Source organism: Accipiter gentilis, chromosome 6 (genome assembly GCF_929443795.1).
Source record: "Accipiter gentilis chromosome 6, bAccGen1.1, whole genome shotgun sequence".
NCBI lineage: Eukaryota > Metazoa > Chordata > Aves > Accipitriformes > Accipitridae > Astur > Astur gentilis.
The window spans coordinates 3,518,624-3,539,722 of record NC_064885.1 but is presented as its reverse complement, the minus strand read 5'-3'; the positions used below and the strand labels follow the sequence as shown (position 1 = coordinate 3,539,722).

Here is a 21,099-nt window from a genome sequence, read left to right as displayed (position 1 = left end):
AAAAAAAAAAAAAAAAAAAAAAAAAAATGCGCGTGCGGGTTGGTTTTTTTTTTTTTTGTGGGTTGGTTGGTTGGTTGGTTGTTGGGTTGGGGTTTTTTTTTTTTTCCCCCTCTCCTGCCCAGCGAACTCGCTCGAGTCTCTGGAAGAGGAAGGAAAATCAACAACACACACAAGAAAAAAAAAAAAAAGCGCACGCACACACACACACACACAAAAAAAAAAAAAAGCCGAAAAACAGCGGAACTAGATCTGGAAAAAAAAAAAAAAGAACAAGAAGAAAAAAAAAAAAACCACCAAAAAAAGAGGCAGTTCCCGGCTCCTGGGACTCCCGGTCTGCGGAGGGGAGACAAGTAGGTCCTTATTTTTTTGTTGTTGTTGTCGCAGCGAGGGAGAGCGAGCGAGGGAGAGAACCCTCCCGGTAAAGTCCTTCCCGACACTAAAATAGAAACAAAAGCCGGCGCGGGGCTTGCGCGGAGCGGCCGCCCTGGCCCTCGCTCACACCCCCGCGGGCCCCGGCTGCGCCCCGGCCCGGCTGCGCGCTCCGCGGACGGCGCTGGGGCTCGGGCTGCTCATGGCTAAAGGAGCCGGAGTGGAAACGGTTAGATCTTGTCCTGATCTCTGGAAAACTGTGACTATCTCACATGTCCTTCCTGCTCTGATCCGCCCGCTAATGAGCCAAGCCCCCTTGATTGCTGATTTTACGCGTTTCAGACCAATTGTGGATCTGCATAGGCGTGGTTTTGACAGCTCCGGCCAAGCTCCGGGCCGCGGGGAGGGGGGGGGTAAAGGGGGGGAGGCGGCGGAGGGAGGGAGGAAAGGAAGAAGGGAAAAAAAAAAAAAAAAAAGGGGGGGGAAAAAAAAAAATAAAGAAGAAGGTGTCGGAAGCATCGGCAGTAAGAAAACATGTCAACAGAATAAAATATTAACCAATGACAGAGAAAAGTGCTCGAAATCCCACCCCCGGCTCCTTTCCGCATACCGGGTCAGCCCTGCCTGCGCCGCGGCCGGGGAGCGGCCGCCGCCGGTGCGGGGAGAAGCCGCGGAGCCGCCGCGGCGGAGCGGGGAGCGGTGCCCGGCTCCGCCCGGCCCGGAGCCCCGGGGGGACGGGACGGGACGGGACGGGACGGGACGGGGGGACGGAGGGGGGTGGGTAAAGGGTTCCCCCGCCGGTTTGTGCGGAGGAGGAGGAGGAGGAGGGGGGGGGGGAGAAGCCGGAGAAAAGGGGGGGGGGGGGGGGAGGTCGGCGGCTGCCGTCTTACGACAGATCCTGGCGGAGCGGATCGAGGTGGGGCGCGCCCCGCCCGCCGCTCCGCGTCCCGCCGCGGAACCCCGACGGGGCGGTCGCCGGCAGCGCGGCCCTCCGGAGAGTTTTGCGGGGTTGCGGCCGGCGGCGAAGGCCCCGAGTGGCGATTTCCAGCGCGGGTGAGTCGCTCCCTGCCGTCGCCCTCTCTTTCATCCCCCCCCCCCCCCAACCCCAACCCCAAGCCCCCAACCCCAAGCCCTCCTCCGCCCTGCCGGCAGCTGCCCCCGACCGCGGGTGGGTGGGTGGGTGGGTGGGTGGTGGGGGGGCACGACGGTGGGGGTCCGCGCTCACGGCCCCCGCCGTCGGGGCCCGTCGCGGCTGTGGCCGGCCGGAGGGGCTGTTTACCCGGGGAGGGGACACACACACACACACGCCGGGGCTGTTTGCAGAGGGATTAGGGCCGGTCCCGCCGCGCCGGGGCCTGGGGGGGGGGGGGAGTGTTGGGGGGGGGGGGGGCGCGGTGGGTGTCCCCGCGGAGAGGTCGGTTTGGAGATCTGCGCTGATTAAGTGAGGGCCGCGGTGGCTGAAGAGGGCCCTGGCGCCAGGCGGCTGAGCCCTCACAATAAAGACCCGTCTCTTGTCACTTCATATTTACCCCCAAATCTTCAAAAAGCGCCCTGCCATCCTTCCAAGGCTCCTGCCCGCGCCGCCTGCTCTGCGGCCAGGTCGGGGGGGGGGGGGGGGGAAGAGAAAGACAACGACCCCCTCTCCTGCCCCCCCCCCCAAAACCTGCCCGTGTCCCGCGGCAGGTTCACCTCTGCCTGCGCTGCCCGGCCCGACGGGGCGGACGCAGACCGTGTGTGTCCCCCCCACCCCACCCCACCCCCGGGACTGTCCCGGGCGGCGGGGCCGGGAGGGAGGAGGAGGAGGAGGAGGAGGAGGAGGAGGAGGGGGGGGGTGGGGGGGTGTCCCGCTGACCATTGAACGGGGAGAAAGGACTGAAATTTAGACCCGATTTGGACTTTGCTTCGTCGTCGCCGCTGCGGAAAACTGCTGACGGTAGCTTTGGCAAAAAAATGGGACTTGCTTTTTTTTTTTTTTTTTTTTTTTTTTTTTTTTTAAATAAAATTCCCCCTCACAAAGCAAAACCGGAGCCTTTCATCGCCCCGGGCCGGCATCGCCCCACGCCGGGGGCGGTTCTCCCGCAGCCGCCTCGCCCGCCGCTCCGCGGGGAGACGCGGGGACCGGCCCGTCGGGGCCCGGAGGCAGCCGCGTCCCCGGCGAGAAAAGCTCGTTTCTCCTCCGGTCCAGGGCCCGGGACCCCCGGCCGTGCCCCCCCCTTCCCCCCCCCCCCCCCCCCCGCTGTAACGTCGCAAACGCCGTCGCCTGCAGAATAAAACCGATCCAGAGCAGCTTCGTGTCCCCGACCCTCTGTAGCAGCGCTCGCCGATGGGGCTAACGGGGGTGGGGGGCTAACGGGGAGCCGGGCACCCACTGCCCGGGGCAGGTCCGGCCGCGACCCCCGGTCCGACGGGCGCGGAGCCGACCAGGAGCCTGCGCCGGGCGAAACCCGGCGTCGCCCCGTCCTCCCCGTCTGGGACCGGGCACTGGGCACGGAGAGATGAGCCAGCGGACCCGGAGAGGGGTTTTTTTTTTTTTTGTTTGTTTGTTTTTTTTTTTTTTTCCTCCCGCCCCGAGGCCAGCCCTGCCCGGGGAAGCGGGGACGAGAGGTGTCCCCTCACCGTGATTTTCCCAGGGAGGGTTTCCCCGCCTGCCCCGGGACGCTGCAAGTCCTCGGGGCCACCGTGCCCGGCTCCCGGGAGCCGTCCTGGCCAGCGCTCCCCGGGCTGGGACGGCGTCGGCCGGGCCGTCCCGAGGATCCATCCCGGGGATCCGTCCCGGGGATCCGTCCCGGGGATCCGTCCCGTCCGGTCCCGGTCGCCCCCCGCGCCCCACCCGCTCCGCGGCCCCGCTCTCTCTTCCCCTTTCATCTCTGCCCATCTCCACTCATCATCCCTTTTCTATTTTTAGCCGGTAGACTTAGGCCTTGGCGCCAGGCCGTTTAAGACCTGTCAAAGTCCTTCATATTTCCCTCATGTCACATGGACCTTTCGCTCCCTTCCCCGCGCCATGCGAGGGCCGTAATTTGGATCTGTGAGCTGGTGAGCAAATGCAATTTGCTCTTCTCCATCGCTGGGTTGTCTCCGTGACCCCAGCCAGCAGGACGGCTGGTGTCCTGTCCGGGGCACTTACACAAATTGCGGCTGATTGATGAAAAATAACAATTCTCACAACCAGCCGGGCCTCCGCCTTCCCCTCCTCCCGGCTCCACCGGCCTGCGGCGGCCCCGCACCCCGGGGAGCGCTTCCCCCCCACTCCCCCCCGCCCCGACGGGGCTACGCGGGGCGCACCGGCTCCGGGAGAAAGGGATTTTCCTTGTGCCGAGGGCGAACCGTCGGGCCCCCCCCCCCCCGTCGAGGGGACTCCTCCGGGAGTCGGGCGGGGAGCTCTCTCCCGGCAGGAGCCCTTCTGCTCCACAGGACCCATGGGTGCTGGGCTCCCGAGGGATTCGGTGGCCCCCTGGGTCGGCCGTTCCCCCCCCGGCCCCGCATCGGCCCAGCTGGGCCGTGGGGCAAGCGGGGAGGGGGCGAGGGGCGGCCCCGCAGCCCCGACGGCTTCCTCGGCCCCGTTTCACCCGGAGGGGAAAAGAAACCCACGTGGAACGAAGCCGCCCGTGGTTGCTCTCGCCCACCCGGGGTGCCGCATCTCCCCTCACACCCCTCGGCAGGGTGGGAATCCCTTTACCCCCGGGAGATCCCGGGAAAACGCCTCTTCCCCCCCCCCCCCCCGCGCCCTTACCCCCTCCTCGGGGCTCCGGTGCCCGTCGGGGGGAGGCCGGGAAGGGGCCGAGCGTCGCGACAGGAGCTGCCCGGGATATGTCGGGCAGCGGGAGCCGCCTGATGCACTTGAATCGACAGCGATGCTCGACCCCGACCCCAGCCCCGGTGCCGCCGTCCTCCCTCCTCCCGCTGCGCGGCCGCGGGACCTGCGCGCCCCGTCGGGGGGAAACCCGAGGAGCCAGCGCCGCCCCCCCCCCCCCCCCCCCCTTCTTCCCCGAGCTCCCCCTGCCCTCCGACTGTTTAGATTTCTCTCCGGTTTTAAAGAAAATATTTCCAGTAATCCAGATTTCTGGAAAATAACAACAGGCGGGGAGACGCAGACACAAACGCCGCTGAAGTTTATCCAGAGTTTGAACGATTTATAAACACATTTCCCAGCCTGTTTGTCAGGGTGGGAGGCGAGTGACCCCGGCCCGGCCGGGCGGCCCCTGCGCACCCCGCGCTGCAGATACGTGTATATATATATTAAAAAAAAAAAAAAAAAAAAAATTTTTTTTTTTTTTTTTCTTTTTAATTGCGGAGCGCCCTCCCTGCGTGGGGGCGGAATGACACTCACCCTCTCGGTCCCGTCCGGTTCTTGCGTGTCCCCCCCCCAACTTAGGTCCCCCACGTCGGGGCCCGGCTCCTCGCAAGCCCCGAGCCCTTGGCCTTAAAAATCGACGGGACCCCGACAGGGACGGAGCCGAGCGGGGGGGACCCGCGGTCTGACACCCGAGCTGGCACCGGGGGGGGGGGGCGGGCGGGGACGGGGATGGAGCAGGAGGGCGGTGGAGAAGCGTTGAGGGGGGGGGGGGGGGGGGGGATAAAGATCACGCAAATCCCTCTGTTTAAAAAACTTCCATTTGAGAAAGTGTGTCACATCCCGGCGCGGGCGCCTAATCCCCGGGTTAATGGCATTACCGCCGCCTCATCGCCGTCATGGGATGGGGCCGGGGGCGAGCAGCCCCCAGCCCCCCCCCCCCGCAACACCGCCACGCGTGACCGCGACTCGGCTTCCACGGGGAAACGGGGCCGTCGGGGCACCCCACGCCGGGACCCCGGCGGTCGGTGTGGGCTCTTCCCCGGGCCCCCTCGATCCCCTCCCCAGCCCCCAGCCCCAGGGGGGGGTCACCCAGCTCACCCAGCCCCTCAGCAAGGGGGGGGCTGCACCTCCCGAACCCCCTTTCTCTCTGTTTGGGGCCAGGAGTTTGGCAGAAGTTGCGGCATCGAAGGTAGGGGGGGAGCGAAAGAGCTGCTGGGGTTCGCAATCTCGGCCTGGGTGCTTCAGGCGGGATCCGGGCCCACGTTTGAAATCGCATCGAAAGCAGGATCTGACGCCGCTGGTCCCCGCGTCACGTGAGTTGTGGTTTTGGTCTAGGTTTGACTTTGAGGATTGCAGAAAAATCACCGTCTCGCCTTTATAGGAGAGTGCATTTCACTGCTGAGGAAATAAAAAGAGCCAGGATAAATCACGAGCTGGTCAGGGGCAGGAACAACACTTTCTTACCGCACCTGTCCGGTTCGTGGGTGTTTCATCGTGTACAAATTTGACGTACACCCGGCGCTGCACAGAAGGGCCGACTCTCATCGTTTTTATTCACGTTCCCTCAAAAACCCCAGCGCTCCTCTGAGCCGCTTTCTGCCAGAGGCACCGAAAGGTGGACCAGGGCTCTGCGGACCGGACAGACCCTTCCCATCTTTTAACTTTTCAAAAGAGTCTGCAAACTCAAACCCGCCGTGGGCCGATGCCCCATCACGGCCCTAGCTCCAGCACCACGCCTGGGGAGGTGCCTGGGCACCTCTGCGCTGCGTTTCATTTTCTCGCTGCCCAGCTTTTTCCTCGCTTCTCTGTAGGCGCTGGGCTCTTGCACCGACCACCCCGGGGGATTTGGGGGGGGTGTCTCGGTACGGGCACGCAGCGAGCACCCCAAAACCTCCCGCCCTGAAGCGCCTCCTCTCCCACCTCCTCGCCCGTGTGCTCTCGGCAGCGCCGGCAGATTGCTCTCCAGGCGTGTTTTCCACGGATACCTCAACGGAGGCAGCACCAAATAACAAGTAAATACCAGCCCTGACGCCGGGCTGCCGGCACAAAGCAAGCAATTGCCCTTCGTGCAGGTCACTAATCTCTTGACACACGGTCTTTGAGACCTGGGCCACGGGAAGGGAGGCTGAAAGGGAAGAAAAGATAGTGGGGACAATGGCAGGGCCGCCGGCCGGCTAATAACTCCTCTCCCGGCTTTGTCTGGGTACGCTCAGCGCTACGCTGGGATCGATTCATCTCGGCAGAAAAACCCACGCTCCCGCTCCGCAAAGGGGCCGGGGTCTGCCCCCGCCGTGGGTGCCCCGCGAGGCTCCCGGCTCGCCGGGCTAAGCGCAGAGCTCGAGCCGCTTGCAGGTATTAATAGCCCCCATTTTGTAGCCGGCAGTAATTCCCTCCTGTGTTTGCCCCTCCACGCCGAAAACCAACCCTTCACTTGATCCGTTTGTCCTCTCCGGTTGCCATCTGTCTTCCATCCTTCAAATCTCACCTTCAAAACAGTGCCTCTTGAGCAAATCCTCCCCGCCGTCCCCGCGCGCCGTCTCGCCCGGCGCAGGCCTGACACTCCAAGCGCTCATTGAAGTGAAGGGGATTTGAGAGCGCGCAGGACACGGCGGGATTAAGGCCACAGATTGCGCTCCCCGGGCCGCACCGTGCCTTGCAGAGCAAAGCCCCAGCCCGGCGGCTCTGCCTGCCTGGTGCCGCCGGCCCCGAGCCCGGGGCTCTTCTGCTCCCTCCTCTCGGCCGCTTTTCCCTCGTGCCGCCGACGCGGGGCTCGGCCGGCGCGTGGCCGCCGCCGTCCCTCTGCCCTTGGCGTGCCGGCGGGATGGAAGCACCTGAGCCGACCTCTCCGGATGCCTCCGGGTACCTTCCTCTGCCGACGGCGGCGGGAGAGGTCACCTCCCGAGCCCCGGCGAGGAGGCGCGGGGCGTTTGGCGTGGGGGCTGCCGGGGGCTGCTGTTTGTCCAGATGTGGCGGGGGCCGTCCCGCACCACCCAGAGGCAGCATCTGCGGGGCGGCCCCGGCCAAGCCCGTGAATCAAGCGGACATCAAAGCGCCGGCAGCGCAAGCGCTAACAACCCTGGCAGCCGGCTCGGAGCGGACAGTGCCTGCGCAGATGTTCGGCAGCAGCTTTTCTCAATTACAAAGAGCAGCAGAATTTACCAGAAAAGCCAGGGAAGGGAAGGAGTCTTGGCCGGTGGAGGGGCCGCAGCAAAAAGCCCACGCGTCCCTTTGCAGCTTCACGGGCCGGGTCAGACCAGCACCTCGCCGCGTCCCTCCGTTTTAGCACCGCTATTACATTACCCCACGTTCCCCTGCAAACCCTCGCTGTGGGGGTCACCTGCTCCCATCCAAATCTTGGTCTTCTTTAGAAAGACCCCACCTTGCAGGGCTTCGTGGGCGTAGAGGAGAGCTCAGACATAACCGCATCTCATCCAAACCTTTGGAGCCGGTGAGATTCCTCCTGGAAAAGAAACCCACGTGATTTCAAAGCCGATCGCGTGACCTACGGCCGGGTGACGCCTGGTGGTTTTTTGGGTGAGCCTGGCAAGGGCAGCCCTGATCCTGCCCAGCTCCCGCCGTCGCTGTGAACTACCAGGAGCGGGAATCTCGTGGTCCGGCCAGCCGCCCGGCTGGGACAACGGCATCACTCCCACGTGACGGCTGGACTTTCCCCTTTCGACAGCAAAAGGCGCAAAATTCAACGTACCTCCAGAGGTGGCTGCAACGCAGACACCCTTCGCGTGGGAGAAGAGGCAGTGGGACGTGCCTGGTCCCCCGTGCCCGTCCCTCCCACGGAGGGATTCGGGGGAGAGGGTGCGAGGTGGGGTGGGGAGGCAGGGCACGGCGCCGGCTCTTCGCTCCGGGCTGCAGGTGCCGCTTCTGGTTTTCTGCTTGAACGAAGCCGCTGGTCTAAACGTGGCTTGTAACCTTCAGCCCCCAGCAAAGCCTTGCCAAAGTCCTTTCCCCAGGTTGTTCAAAAACGAAGGCGTTCGCCCATCGTTTCCACCAGGGACTGTCGGGAACGGCACGTCGCAGGGGGCCGGTGAAACGCCGCGGTGCCGGGCCGGCGAAGCCCTCTTCGCTGGGGGACGCAGAGACGCTTGTGCTCCCTCCAAAACGCGTCAGTGGGTCCCCGTCCCCCCGACCCTGAGGTGTATTTAAGTGGAAACACGATGGGTCCTTCCCCCATCCTGCTTCCCACGGCGCGGAGCGGGAGCAGAGCCCCAGGAGCCGGCACTTCTCACCGTCCCAGAGAAGGGGCCGGAGGGAGAGGGGCCGGGGTGGGAGCAGGATTAGTGCCCAGCTGGCACCGGGCCGCTGCGCGGGCACGGCCGGCACCGGCCTTTTATTACCGTCCTATAATAATATTGTAAATACTCACTGGGAAGTAATTACATCCTATAAAAGAAGCAGCAGTCTGTGGCTTGAGCCAGGACTGGTTCATGACACTCGTTTTAAAGAGACGTTTCATGTCTTGTTTATAGATTAGATTTTAACCTGACAACCTTTTAACATTGTATTAAATTAGAAATTAACTTCGTATGACTGCTCACCGTATAATTGACCTACTGATAGGCTGAGTGCTAGAGAATATTTAAGATACCTTTCAGACAGCAAAGTTCCCAAGAAAATTCAGAGCCTCCTCCTTGATCTAGACCAGGGCTTTGCTATTAATTAGTATTTACGGTCAGGTGGCAGGAGCGCTTCCCGCGGAGGGAGGGCTGCCAGGGAGCGGCATCCCTGCTGCGCCGTGCTCCTCCCTGGGAACACGAGGAAACCCGACGGGACGGAGGGAAGGAGGCAGAGGGGACAGGGAAGGCTGCAAGCCCCCGACCCTGCCCGCTGTGGTGACCACCCAGGGAGGCCGGTGGTCACCCTCCTGCGGTCGCCCCAGAGCTGCTGGGAGATGAACCTGTGCGGGGATGGAGCTGCCGCTTTCGAGAGCGCCGGATCCTGCAAGGCGCTGAGTGCACGCTGGGAACTGCTGAGCATCAGTAGTTCCCAGCAATAGCCGGGAGCCCTGCAGGACTCGGTTCACGGGACCTTTGCCACCGGTGCAGGCACGGGACGCTGGCTGCCGTGGGGCAGGGCAGGGAGGAATGGTTCCGCCGCCGGAGGAACGGTCCTGGTCCACGGCACAGGCAGGCAGCCTACCTTGGCCCGCTCGGATGGCACCCATGCCCGTGACCTGCCTGCAACCTGCACGGGGCCGTCAGTGTTTTAGTGTAATTTCCCGCAGTAGAAATTCCCAAGAAAGGCAAAAATTCAGCTTGGAACTCACCGACGGATGCGCGGCTTCAAATTATATCCGAGCCCAGTGAGGGACAGGGTGGCAACTGATGGGACAGCATCAATGCCCAGGAATGGCCGTGTGTCCCCAAGGCTGGGGCAACGTGCGGGACGTCCCCCAGGCCGCGTCCTGCAGCGGGAAACACCGGCTCCAGCCCCGACCCCGGCACCGCGCGGGACCGGGGAGGCAGCGACCCTGCCGCGTCCGTGCTCCAGCTCCGGAGCTGGTGGCTTGTGTCCCCGCTACGACTTGCCCTTTGGTTTCACCAGGGTAAAGGCATTTTCTGGTATAATTGAAAGCTGCTCCCAGCACGTGCGGGAGGCGGGAGCGCCGAGCAGGAACAAACCCAGGAACATCGGCCAAAGGAGGTTTTACCCCGTCGGGCCGGGAGGACTCTTCAATACAACCCTTGTATTCAATTAACGTTAAGGAACAGCATGAGGTTAAATGGCCCCAGTGCTGTCTTATGAACGGCTTAGAACACGCTCACAAACAGCTTTGCGTAACACGGGGCCTCCGGCAGAGACCCCCCCGCACGTGCACTCGCCCTTCTCTGGGGGTGTCAGCCCAACCTTCGTCCTCAGATGCTTCATTTGCCCCCCCCCCCCGCAGCCGGCCTCGCCAGCCGTGTCCCTTTTTGCCCAGTTTGTGGCTTTTTCTGGCCGAGCAGCGCAGACGTCCCCTGCTCCCAGCACTTGGCAGGGCTGCAGGAATGCAGCACCTCCATCTCCCAGCCGAAGGAGACAAAAACCAAGGGCGAAGACCCAGCCGACACCGGGGCGGCCAAATGGTTTTATACCAGGGCGAGAGTGGGGTGGTGACGGCGGGACTGGAAGCGGTGCCCGGCTGTGCCGCAGCTCCCGGGCAGGGACAGGTGAGGGACACGGCCGAAGCCTCTCGGCTCCGGCTAATTCTGTTCCCACCAGCTCCGCTCCTACAAACGGAGAGCAGGGAGCTCCGCGAGGGGGTTCGTGCAGTTCCTAGGACAGAGGCGCTGCTGCCGCCGCAGACACATGCTTGTCCCGGTGCCTTTTCCATCTGTGAAACAGGCCAAGCAGTGGATTCAATTATTTTTTTCCTAGCACATAAGCCACTAATCATTTATTGCATTAAACCCCCCCTCATCTCTACAACTTTTGTTCCCGTTTTATCCAATTAAAACTCGGGGGGGAAAAAAAAAAGTTTCATTTTCTCTTTTTGCAATCACAAAGAGCCGATCTCGGCTCCATTGACTCGCTAATTGTAAGCACTCAAATGGTTGGGTTTAAAGTTACACTTAGCAGCTGTGAAACATTAGGGTGAAGTGATTACAACCTACTGGAGGATACCGAACATTTTTACAATATCTCAGGAGCATAAGAGAAAGACAACAGGAAATGGCGCAAACTTTCCTACCCTGCACAGCAACAAGCCAGAGCAAAGATGTGAGAAAATAGATGTAGAGACGCGGCGCAGACGCCGTTTGGATCCTCCAAAAAGTGACTTAGGAAGCCCCGGTGAAAGCACCGTGGGTTTACCCCCATGCTCGGAGGGGGCAGAGAGGAGGGGGAGCAACGTTCAGGGATTTCACAGCTCCGCTTTGCAGCAAAACCCTGCTCCGGGCTCTCTCTTGAGGAAGGAGGACAGAGATCTTTGGCGGTATTTCGCCCTCGGTCGGTTCCCCTCGCCGACTTGCCTTCTCGCAGCCTCGTCGCCAGCAAACTTCGTCCTCGGGCTGGCTAACGCCGCTCGGGGCAGGACAACCAGAAGCCGTCCCCTCGCAGGGACGGGTGCCAGGATGGCGTTTCCCGGCTTTGCTCGGGCAGAGCCCCGCGCTCCATCGGGGCTCGTCAGCGCCGAGCTTCGCCGGCAAAGCAAACGAAGCCCGAGCCCCGCGTGCTCTGCGAAGCGCCGGGAAACGCCAGCCTCGCTGGTTATGCCCAGGCCCTGGCCTGGCTCTGAGATTTGATTTCATTTGAACTCCCAAGCTGTCGCATTTGGAGAACCTTTGACTTTCCCCTTCTTCTCAAACAGCAAAACATTCCCTTCCCATGATTTAAGCACGCTACACGCGTGTGTTTATTACAGAGACCAGGGTAGGATAAGAAAGCAGTATTTCATGTTAATTCATGAAATCTGAACTCAACTTTTAATAGAAGAGCTCCACTTTATGCACAGAGTGATATACAGTCCGCCCCGCTTTAAATGAGACGTTTTGCCTTTTGAACTCAGCAGGAGGCCGCTGCTTACTACTACTGGAAACCGTTTAAAAACCTGCGAGTCGGGCATGTCTTTTGGGCTCTTTTCAAGCCGGTGGTTTATATCATGGCACAACATTCTTGCTGGGCTGCCTGCGACCGCCTGCTAGCCTCTGCGTTTCAAAATCCATCGTTTCAGAAACTCACCTGGATTATTTCCACAACAACGGGAGACGCTCGTCCGAAATCCCGCGAAGACCACGAGCCTCTGGCTATTTTTGCTTTAAGTGGCGTTCGGATCAGGTCCCTAGATTGAAAATTTGGTTGCGTTAAAGTCAGGGACTAACCTCCCTTAGGAGCAGCTTCTAGACACCACCAAGGAGCAGGAATATTCTCACCTGGTGCCCGAAAAGAGTATCGCTGCTGAGGTTAAGGTGGAGGGAAGGTGGTGTTGCAGCAAAGCCCGTGGCACCCAGTTGAAATGGGGGGCTTTTACGCGTACGCTAAAGGCAGGGGCCATCGGTGGGAGGCACGCACCGTGGGGACGCGTCGAACCAGACCCTACAGAGTTATTGTTGAACCAGACCCTACAGAGTTATTGTTGCAACACACTTGGTTTTCACCGGCTCACTGAAGAGCTGGAACTTGCTGGTTATTCTGCTGGGTCATCTGTGAAAGTATCAAATTAAAGTTAAATTAGCCACCTCATAGCAGTGCCTTTTTTTTTTTTTTTTTTTAAGCTCTAGGCTTTCTTAACAGTTTGGCTACGGGGCTATCAACAGCGGGGAATTTAGGACATTCTTTTCAATGAACCAGACTGAAAATATTTTGGTACAGCCCCAGTTTGTAGGTTTTTTTTTTTCCCCCCCCTTTAAACAAAACATCCTGATTCAAAGGAGCTTCTTGCAGACTGGGAATTTCCACATGGCCGTATTGCAGCACTTATAAAAAGTGATTTAATGCCTGCCAACAACAAATACATTTCCAATGACACCACTCTGCGTTATGCGCTATCCTACTTTGTGTGTTCAGTAAGAACCAGCAACCAAGCTGTCCGAGGCAGGAGAGCGGTCGCCTTCCTTTGCAAGAACTTTGTCCCTTACGGCCGCTCCTTGGAAAGCCTGAAAGGAAACAAGCATCACGGTGACAACACAATCCCTTCTGTATGTGTTAATCTGGATTTTGTTTGAACTTTTGGAGCTGACCTTGGCTTGAACTGTGTTAAAAATCCTGACTGGTGTGGACTGACTTGACCCTGCGGTCCCATTTGTCCGCAGCGCCAGCCCTACCCTCAGCCCCTTACTTCAAGCCATTATTTTACAGACATAAAAGAAACATAGCATTACGGCAGATATAGCCAGCGGGCCAGAGCTGTGAGTACTTACTTACAGGCAAACTCTCCTCTGATTTCATCCCAAGGAAGTTTTTTTTTTTGCTTGAGAAAGGACTGACTGAAAACCAAGCAAGAAACTGAAATTATTGCTGCAGACGCTCAGTTTTTATTAGTGGTTTCCAAGCCTGAAGAGAGAGAAAGAAAAAAAACCCAAAAGCTTCTGAGATCTGAGCCGTGGCGTTACAGCTAAAAACAAAAAAAATCAAGCCCAAGACTGAATTTGGTATTTGGCGTTTGGGGACAGAGAAGGAAGGGGGTGGTCAGTTCTGCATCGCTCAGTGTGGCTGGTTTAAGCTGTAAGAGTGCGAAAAGATTTGTGGGTTTAGATAGTTTCCTCTCATTGCCATGACTCAAACGGCTTCTATTAAAAACAAGTAGTGGGAAGGAAATTTCGTAAGCTGACAGCCCCATCTCACTCTCTGCTTCTTGACACAAGCTGGCCGAGATATAGGAATTCATGTGGTTACTATGTGTGAGCCCATGACTATTTTATCAGCAGAGTTATGCGGCGCTAGTTTTGCCTGTGCACGTTCAGTAGGGTATATAGGCTCAGGCCGCTATACGGGTTCTGCAAAATCCTACAACACAACAGATGTAGGTGGGCGTCTCTGCTGCCTGGTCCTCGTCCCACCGAAATCAGTGGGATGAACAAGGGGGGGCCCCAACCAGTGCAAGGAGCTGGAGCTGGGGTCAGACACCCGAACAGAGACGGGTGTTGCTCTTCAGAGGCACTAAGCGGGTGCAAGGCACGCTGCCTAAGTCTCCCATTTTTAAAAATCCTGCCCTTGCACACAGGGACGAGAAAGCAGGGAGGCAAAAAGAAGCTAGACTGGCTGCAAAACATCCACTGATGGCTTTAATTAAAGCCCTCAAGTTCGTAAATATGCACATAGTCTGGTCCAGGAAGATACACGAAGCCCGTAGCCAGCCCAGTAACACTCCACGAACATTGCCATTTAAGCAGTTTCTTGTTTAACTTAGATTTATTCAATGACACATGCATTTCTGGACAGATATCTGAGTTCCAACGAACAACTTTTATAACCAAATATGAGAAATTTGTGACTGCAGTTAGTCGATTAAGTACGTTTCTAAAATACATGACTAGAAGAAAACCGGAGCGATAGAGAGAATTCTTCCAAAGAACAAAAAGAAACATTTCCATTTGTAATACTCCTGGCATTGATGAGTATCAGTGGGGAAGGAGGGTAGCAAGGAGACGCAACGAGGAAGGAATAACGTTATCAACCCTGTCCACAGAAAGTCTTCCAGTTCCCACTCTCTCCAGTTCATTCATTAATGCTCGGCACTTTTGCGAATGGCAAGAGCTCCTCTGAGTTACGGAGGTTCCCTTCATCTCTCAACATGAAAAAGCAGAGAACGGTTGTGAAACCATGTGCTTGACCAAAAATGGCTTAGAAATATTTCTCCTCAACCAACCTCTTCCTGAACACAGCGAAAAAAGAAGCCGCAGAGCTATCAGGATTGAAGACGGAGTCTCTTCATATTGCACAGGAACACGAAGTCAAGATTTTGTGAGCATACTTCAGGAAGGTTTACGAGTCATCAATATTGATCAGGGTAACGAGAACCATCCAGCGCAGCGGCAAACTGGCAGGTGACAGACACATCGGGATTGTTTAGGCGGAGAGGTGGCTCGTTACCCTGTCTGGATCTCTCCTTGGATGTTCGGCTAATTTAAGGGAATCCCGTTGGGAAAAGGCTGAGGGGCTGGTTTTCGTTAGTCGGGAGAGGCGATCTGTAGCCATCAAAGTTGCGTGGGATACTGCCGCTGGTGGAACCAGAGCTGTTACTGAGCGTCTCTATGCTTCCCTCTCGCTGAAGCTCTGCAATGGGAAGAGAGAGCAGGTCCTGGTTAGCGTTTCAGATAAACCCGGAGTGCCATCAGACGGCCGCTTTATTGACAAATCTGTTTATTGTATCACTGCTCTAACATTTGCTCGTCATCCATCTTTTCTGGGGAATCACTCCAGAGGCATCCCAGCTCCTGGTTCTACTTCTCTGCGGGCTCACAGCTCAGCTGAGCCGAAGCGGAGCTGGACGGAGACGTTACGCGCTGCACAGCAGAGCAGCCCCTTCCCTGGGGACGAGGCCACTACTCGTGACATGTCAGGACTCGCTAGTGGGGATGCTCACGGCTGAACCGAGCAGGGTGGGAAGGGTACGGTGGCAGATGATGAAACATCTTTCCTCTGCAGCAAAGCTGCTGAGATTGCGGGGAACGGGGAGCGGCAGCAGCACTGGTTACCGGTGGTGTGTACCAGCGGTGCATAACCACCGCGATTCTCCACCTTGGGAACACCAGGGACTTTCCGCAACCCTTTATCCTGCACAAAGGGACATAAATAACTCTGCTTTTTCAAGCCAAAGAGAAAATATCCCCTTTCCTACGCGTCTGAGCTGCGCCTCAAAGCAAAAGAGAAAGCAGGCCCGACTGTGGCTCTCCCTCTCCCGGTCACACACATCCCGACATCTCCCCTCGCTGACCTCCCGAAGCCTTTATGGCTCCCTAATCTCAACACACGAGGATTTTTTGTGTGTGCAGAGCATCGTTTCTAACCGTGGCCTCTCTCCGTGAGCCACTTGAACCCAACAGTTGACTCAGTGGCAGCGTGCAGCAGTGCCGCTGGGCAGCATCACCCCGGCCAGCACTCAGCGGCGGCATGCAGCGGTGAGATTAGGCAGAGCTCCACGTACACGACAGGAATCCTCTCCCAGACACGCGGTGACAGGCTGCAAGAAATATTCTGGCGAGTCGCAACGCGCGGCCCCGAGCGCGACTCGGCTGCTTCTGCGCAGCCTGTGCAGGAGGGGACGGGATGGGGATGGGACCTTCAGGCAAATTCCTCTGCTGCCGGAAGGGAAAGAGTAAAAACCCTCTCGTTTGCGGCACGCTGCGGTGTCGTGCACGTAAGGCGCAGGGGGCAAACCCCTGGAGGAGACAGGCAGCTTTCCTTGTCCCTGGAGCGGCAGTTTTTGCTTGGATGGGGGTGGAAGGAAGCCGCAGATGCAGGAGCTGGAGGAGCGGTGCCCGCTTTGCTCTCTGCTAAATATTACCGCACCTCCGCCGTTTGCACACCTCTGTCTCACGCCGGGATATTTAACCTTTCGTAAAAACCACGACAGTCCTTTTGCTGCAACAGGACGCCGTGATAAGGACATATCTCTACACAAAGTGCACGGCAAAAGCAGAAAGCCGGTGCTTTGCCAAAACAAAAAGCATCCCGCCCCAGCATCCTTGGACACTGCACAGCTCCCGTTTGCTACCTGGGCGCTGCAGAGGTAACGGCCAGGCGAGCGCACGCCTAGCAAGGGAGGGCTTGGGGATTTAATCCTTGGTCGTGGAGGTGACTTGCGACGGAGATAATCTGCCCAGGATGCACGAAAAACAAATCACCAGGAAACCGGTCACCCTATAAGCGGCGATGGTAATGACCTCAGCTGTATTAATCATGATTTCTTGCCAGTATTTAGTGAAGGAATGTCCATGTCTAAACCTCTTCATTTTCCTCACATCCTTACTCTCCCATGAGTTCAGGAAGTAAAACCAGTAATTTAAATCAGAAATGAGTGGCGTATCCCACACTAATACTGTGCTTATCCTGTCTGATTTGGGGCTTTTATCTCCCTCTGCACACAGCTGGCTTCGGTTAAACGTCCCACGTCAGAGCTCTCGGGCGCTGGGCAGCCGTCGCCCGCGCTGGGCAGGCTGGGGCTACTTCGCTCGCTCTTTTTAAGCTAGAATCGATTTTCAGGCAAATGTTGTGTTTTCAATAACCGTAGCAAAAGAAGGGGAGAGAGGGAAAGAGCGAGGGAGCGTTTGCTTCCCTGCGGACCGTGGCCGTTTTTGCCCCTTGGGGCCGAGCGCTGGCTTGCCGGCTCCTGCCCGTCCTTGGCCACGCCGCGTCCCGCCCGTCCTTCGGTCACTTGTACGGGACCGCACGCCCTCCTGGGATGGGATTTGGGGGAATTTGGGCTCGCAGGGTGGCTTTCTGGGGGCTGCGGGATTTCTGCAGCCGGCAGCGCTTTGTCACCTCTGCGGGGGACTGCCAGGGGGTGGCACTGCAGGGACTGATGCCAGCCAGGGAAAAAAAGCCTGGACAAAAATTCGGGGAGGCAGAGCGGTGGGCACAGGGCCTGGCTGGGGAGGCTGGGGTCCCATCCTGGCACTGCCGCTGCTCCCTCCCTGCTGCGCCCTGGCACGTCAACCCCATCGGCTAGCTAAGGGAAGGGACAAAAAACCAGGGTGAGGAGATGCAGAGGCTCAAGAGGAACCGGAGGGGACGTTTTCCAGCCCTCCAGCCTGCGCAGAGCCCGCTTGGGGTTCGAAGGGGGTCAGGCTAAACACCGGCAGAGCTCCCGCATCCGAGCTGCCATCCCAAGTGCCGCAGATGGCAAACGCGCACATTCCCCTGGGCAAAGGAATCCGGGTGCTCTCAAACAGCCCCGCGTTGCAAACCCGCTCGCTCTGGAACTAATTACACGGCGAGGCAGACGAGCAATGTATTTTGATACCTAAGAAAGCGTTGTAAAACTCCTGACCGCTGCAGCAGAAAGCACCGCTGCGCTCAGGAAATTGGGCTCTTGCCCTCGCCCGGGCCCGGCTCTCGTGCACGGCTGGATCACGTGAGATCTGCAATTAGCCATTACACGGTCACCGGGGACTACCTGCGCCGCACAGATGACCCCTAGGACCACAGTCAGCACATTCTCCTACGTTTCCCCAAATCGGTCCATTTTTTCCCCAGCTGTTTCATTAATAAAAAGTACAATTAAAAAAAAGAAAAAAAAGTCGAGCGCAAACTATTATCTTTCCTCCCAGACCTTCCAGCACACCAGGACGTGGCAGAGGCACGTGCCCAATAACATCGATGCCATTCCCACGGGAAGCTCAGACAAGACCGGGAACGGCTCCACAGCGTTGGGATGCCCGTCCTGTTACGGCGTGAAAAACTGGTTGGCTGTTTCTGATAGACCTGATACCTGAATAGACCCCACAAGCGCAGAAGGAGCCACCGCGGTGCGGTGAGGCTGTTGGGTGCCAGGAGAGGCAGGTCCCTCCAGAGAGGCAGCGCAGGCAGCGCTGCCCTCCCACTGCCCCAGGACCGAGCAGCTGAGCCCTGCGGCACGGCTGAAAGGAGAAAAAATACTGCCCAGACTTCATTAAGACGTGTCACGTAACCGGTGAGACCACCGATGTCCTCTGTGCTGGGAAGACGCTTGCTGAAAAACACAAAATGGAAGCAAAAACCAGGATCCCCCCACGGAAAGGCAAGGGCGAGCGGCAGGAGAGTCTGGAGCAGCGGCAGCCACCGAGGGTGAAGGCTCAGCACCGCGCCGGCAGAGCAGGACACGGCTGCCCGGCAAGTGATTTCGTTTACTTCGGTGGAGTTACGCCAGGAATGGACTTGGCCCCAGCATGTCTGAGGGTTATTGTATCTGCATTCCCCCATGCATATACTGTCGAGATGTATTAACTTCCTTAAATGTACCAGTAAAACAACCTCTTATGATACACTTTAATGAACTTGTACAGTAGCCAACAAATTGTGCATCATATAAAACCCATTCGGCCTTATAGACTCTCTGGCTATTTTGTAATAACTGCAATTTGCTTCTGCTGAAGCAAGATAACCAGGGTTGAGAAGTCAGGCTTTGCAGAAACCTAAATATTTGATTTGGGGGGGAGTGGGTGGGAGAAGGAAGAAAGGGGCCTCTGGGAGCTATTTATGGGGTCAAAATAACATGAGACCTGCTCTTCTCGTAGCATTTCCACAATCAAGGAAATGAAATACTGTGAGAAGACCAGCACTTGCATTATTTTGGCCCCATAAATGGCTCCCTGAGGCTTTCAAAAGCCCGTGAAAAACAAACACAAATACAAATAAATGCTAATACTGGAAACGTAAATACTAAAACCTGCCCACGTCCCCGGAGGAAACGACTCGCAAAGTCCTGCCTGCCCTAAAAACCGAAAAAAAAAAAAAAAAAAAAAAAAAAAAAAAGAGACAGGGAAAAAAGACGAAGGAGCAGGAACATCTGCTGAAGCCATGAGGAGAAAGTCACTTCAGGGGAGCTGGGAACAGCCCTGCCTGCGCTTTTGATGGTAACAGTAATGGGCACCGCTGGCATCACCCAGGGTCCCTGAATAACAGGGATTTTCAGGGCACACGTGCTTTCCGCCACGGTGAAGGCAGCAGCAGTAAAAATCCTTGCGACTGCTGGTGCGGGGAGGAAGGTGAAGGTGGGACGGTGGGTCCCCAGCCCACCCGGGGGGGCAGCCACCCCCTTCCCATGGCCCTGCAGCATCCGGCACTCTCGGGGGCTGCGGAAACACCGACGCTGCTTGGACAATAACGGGGTGGGTGTTAAAGGTGTTGCAAAGCGAATGCCGGCGGCTCCCCGCTTTGGCATTACTTCCAGCGGGGCTGCCCGCAGACTGGCACCAGTGCAGCCTTCCTGCGGCGCGTACGCTGTTGCCTGAGAAATTGAAAACAACCTCCCGCAAAACGTTTCTTTCTGCTGGTATTCCCGACGGCCACGCTGCGGCCCGACGGTCCTGTCCCTTGTTCTGCCGGCCAAGCCGCTTCGCTCTCCCTGAGCTGGCTGCCGAGGTGAGAGGAGGAGGAGGAGGAGGAGGAGGAGGAAGAGGAGGAAGAGCTGCTCTGGGGACAGCCCGTGGTCCTGGGGTCCGGGGAGCGGTGCCAGCCCCTGGCCAGCGAGGTGGCTGCACCCTCAATTCCAGAAAGCTCCAGGAACTGTCAAAGGACCCCATCCAATCTAGAAAGGTACAAAGCCCTGCCAAGCTTAAATGTGAAACCATTTTATAGGGCACATTAATCCAATGCCTGAAGAAAATCTATATAGCCCTCTTTTGCCCGGAACACTCATAAATTATGCTGCCTTTCTTATTTGTGCTCTCTCTGTAGTGGTCCACTTGAAGCCGTGGTATCTCCTTTATGTCTACTCAAAAAACTCATCTCCAGTGCATTATTTCTTCTAATGGTTTTTCCTTTCTCTCGGTTTGCTTTCCCCTGTTAAGCACAGTTTCAAAATATCCTCCAAAATCATTTGCTGGAAGAGCTGACCCTTTCCTCTTACCTACCGAGGGCTGCCCAGGCTCCTGCACAGCCCGGCGGAGCCGCAGCCGGGATAAATGATACAATGACAGCAGCCTGATGTGTCAGGGCAGCGGGGAAGCGGCAGCAACTCTGAATACAAGAATTATTCTTCATCATCTCAAACTGTCACAACGCATTACCCTCAAAGCCGCAGCTCGCTGAAGGAGTGACCCTGGACTGAATGGGAGAGTGCTCGGGGAAAGAACTAATTGTAGCCTCTTTTCACACGTCAGTCACTTTTCACAGCACCAAGCCTTTCAAGCTCAACTAATGTCAAGTTCCCTTTTCCTTTTGCCGGGCTGAGTATTTCTGATTTTTAAGGATGGCATTTTTAAAGGAACAAGGTCTCTGCTGAGGGATGAGGCCGGGGAGGGGAGGCAAGGACGCGTCGGAGTGAGCACGCATCAGAAAGTCCATCAGACGCCTGAAGACTCGTTAGGAATTAGACAATTAACAAGTAGGAATGCAGGAAGCGGGGTAATGGCCAGCGGGGCTCGAATCTCCTCGATTGCATTTCTGTCATTCACGGCAATTGTTTCGGGGCATTTTTGGGGCTCTGCCGTGTGCCAAGGGGGCTGCGAGCGCAGGAACGTACTCGGTCCCCTCCCCGAAATTAGGATGCAAGACGGGCATCTTCCAGCGGTGGGGAAGAGAAACAAGGTGCTGCTTACTAAAACCACCTCTCCCCGGCCACCAGCGGTTTTTGAATGAACAGCTAAAAGGCCCAAATTAGAGCTTCATTTTAAAATCAAAGATAATTTCCTTTGTTCGGAGGAGAAGTGAGAAGACTCCCTGCAGACAGGGCTCTCAAAATGACAGCCCGGTCTGTGCCCCTGGGCAGGCGAACGTAAGGGCCCTTCGTACCTTCTTGTCTTTAACCGAAATCCTAAAATAGTCTGCGGCAAGGACTATTTTTTTTTGCCCTGACATTT

The 21,099-nt window shown here is 57.6% G+C and overlaps 1 protein-coding gene and 1 long non-coding RNA gene across 9 annotated transcripts in view; one reads left to right on the top strand and one right to left on the bottom strand.

Moving 5' to 3' along the window:
• The first annotated feature begins 1,258 nt into the window (after positions 1-1,258).
• On the top strand, positions 1,259-18,624 carry LOC126040035 (uncharacterized). Its single transcript, XR_007506453.1, has 2 exons — positions 1,259-1,422; positions 17,869-18,624. It is a non-coding gene; the product is annotated as an uncharacterized LOC126040035 (long non-coding RNA).
• BCAS3 (BCAS3 microtubule associated cell migration factor) overlaps positions 13,962-21,099 on the bottom strand; it is a 376,521-nt gene continuing 369,383 nt past the window's right edge. For 2 of the 8 annotated variants that reach the window (XM_049804069.1, XM_049804071.1), the window contains exon 25: positions 14,723-14,872. In XM_049804069.1, coding sequence (XP_049660026.1) covers positions 14,849-14,872 — 24 coding nt within the window. In that variant the 3' untranslated portion in view covers positions 14,723-14,848. Of the gene's footprint in view, positions 14,873-21,099 lie in introns of all 8 variants that reach the window. The other 6 variants (XM_049804065.1, XM_049804064.1, XM_049804067.1 and 3 more) reach the window with 6 other exon arrangements.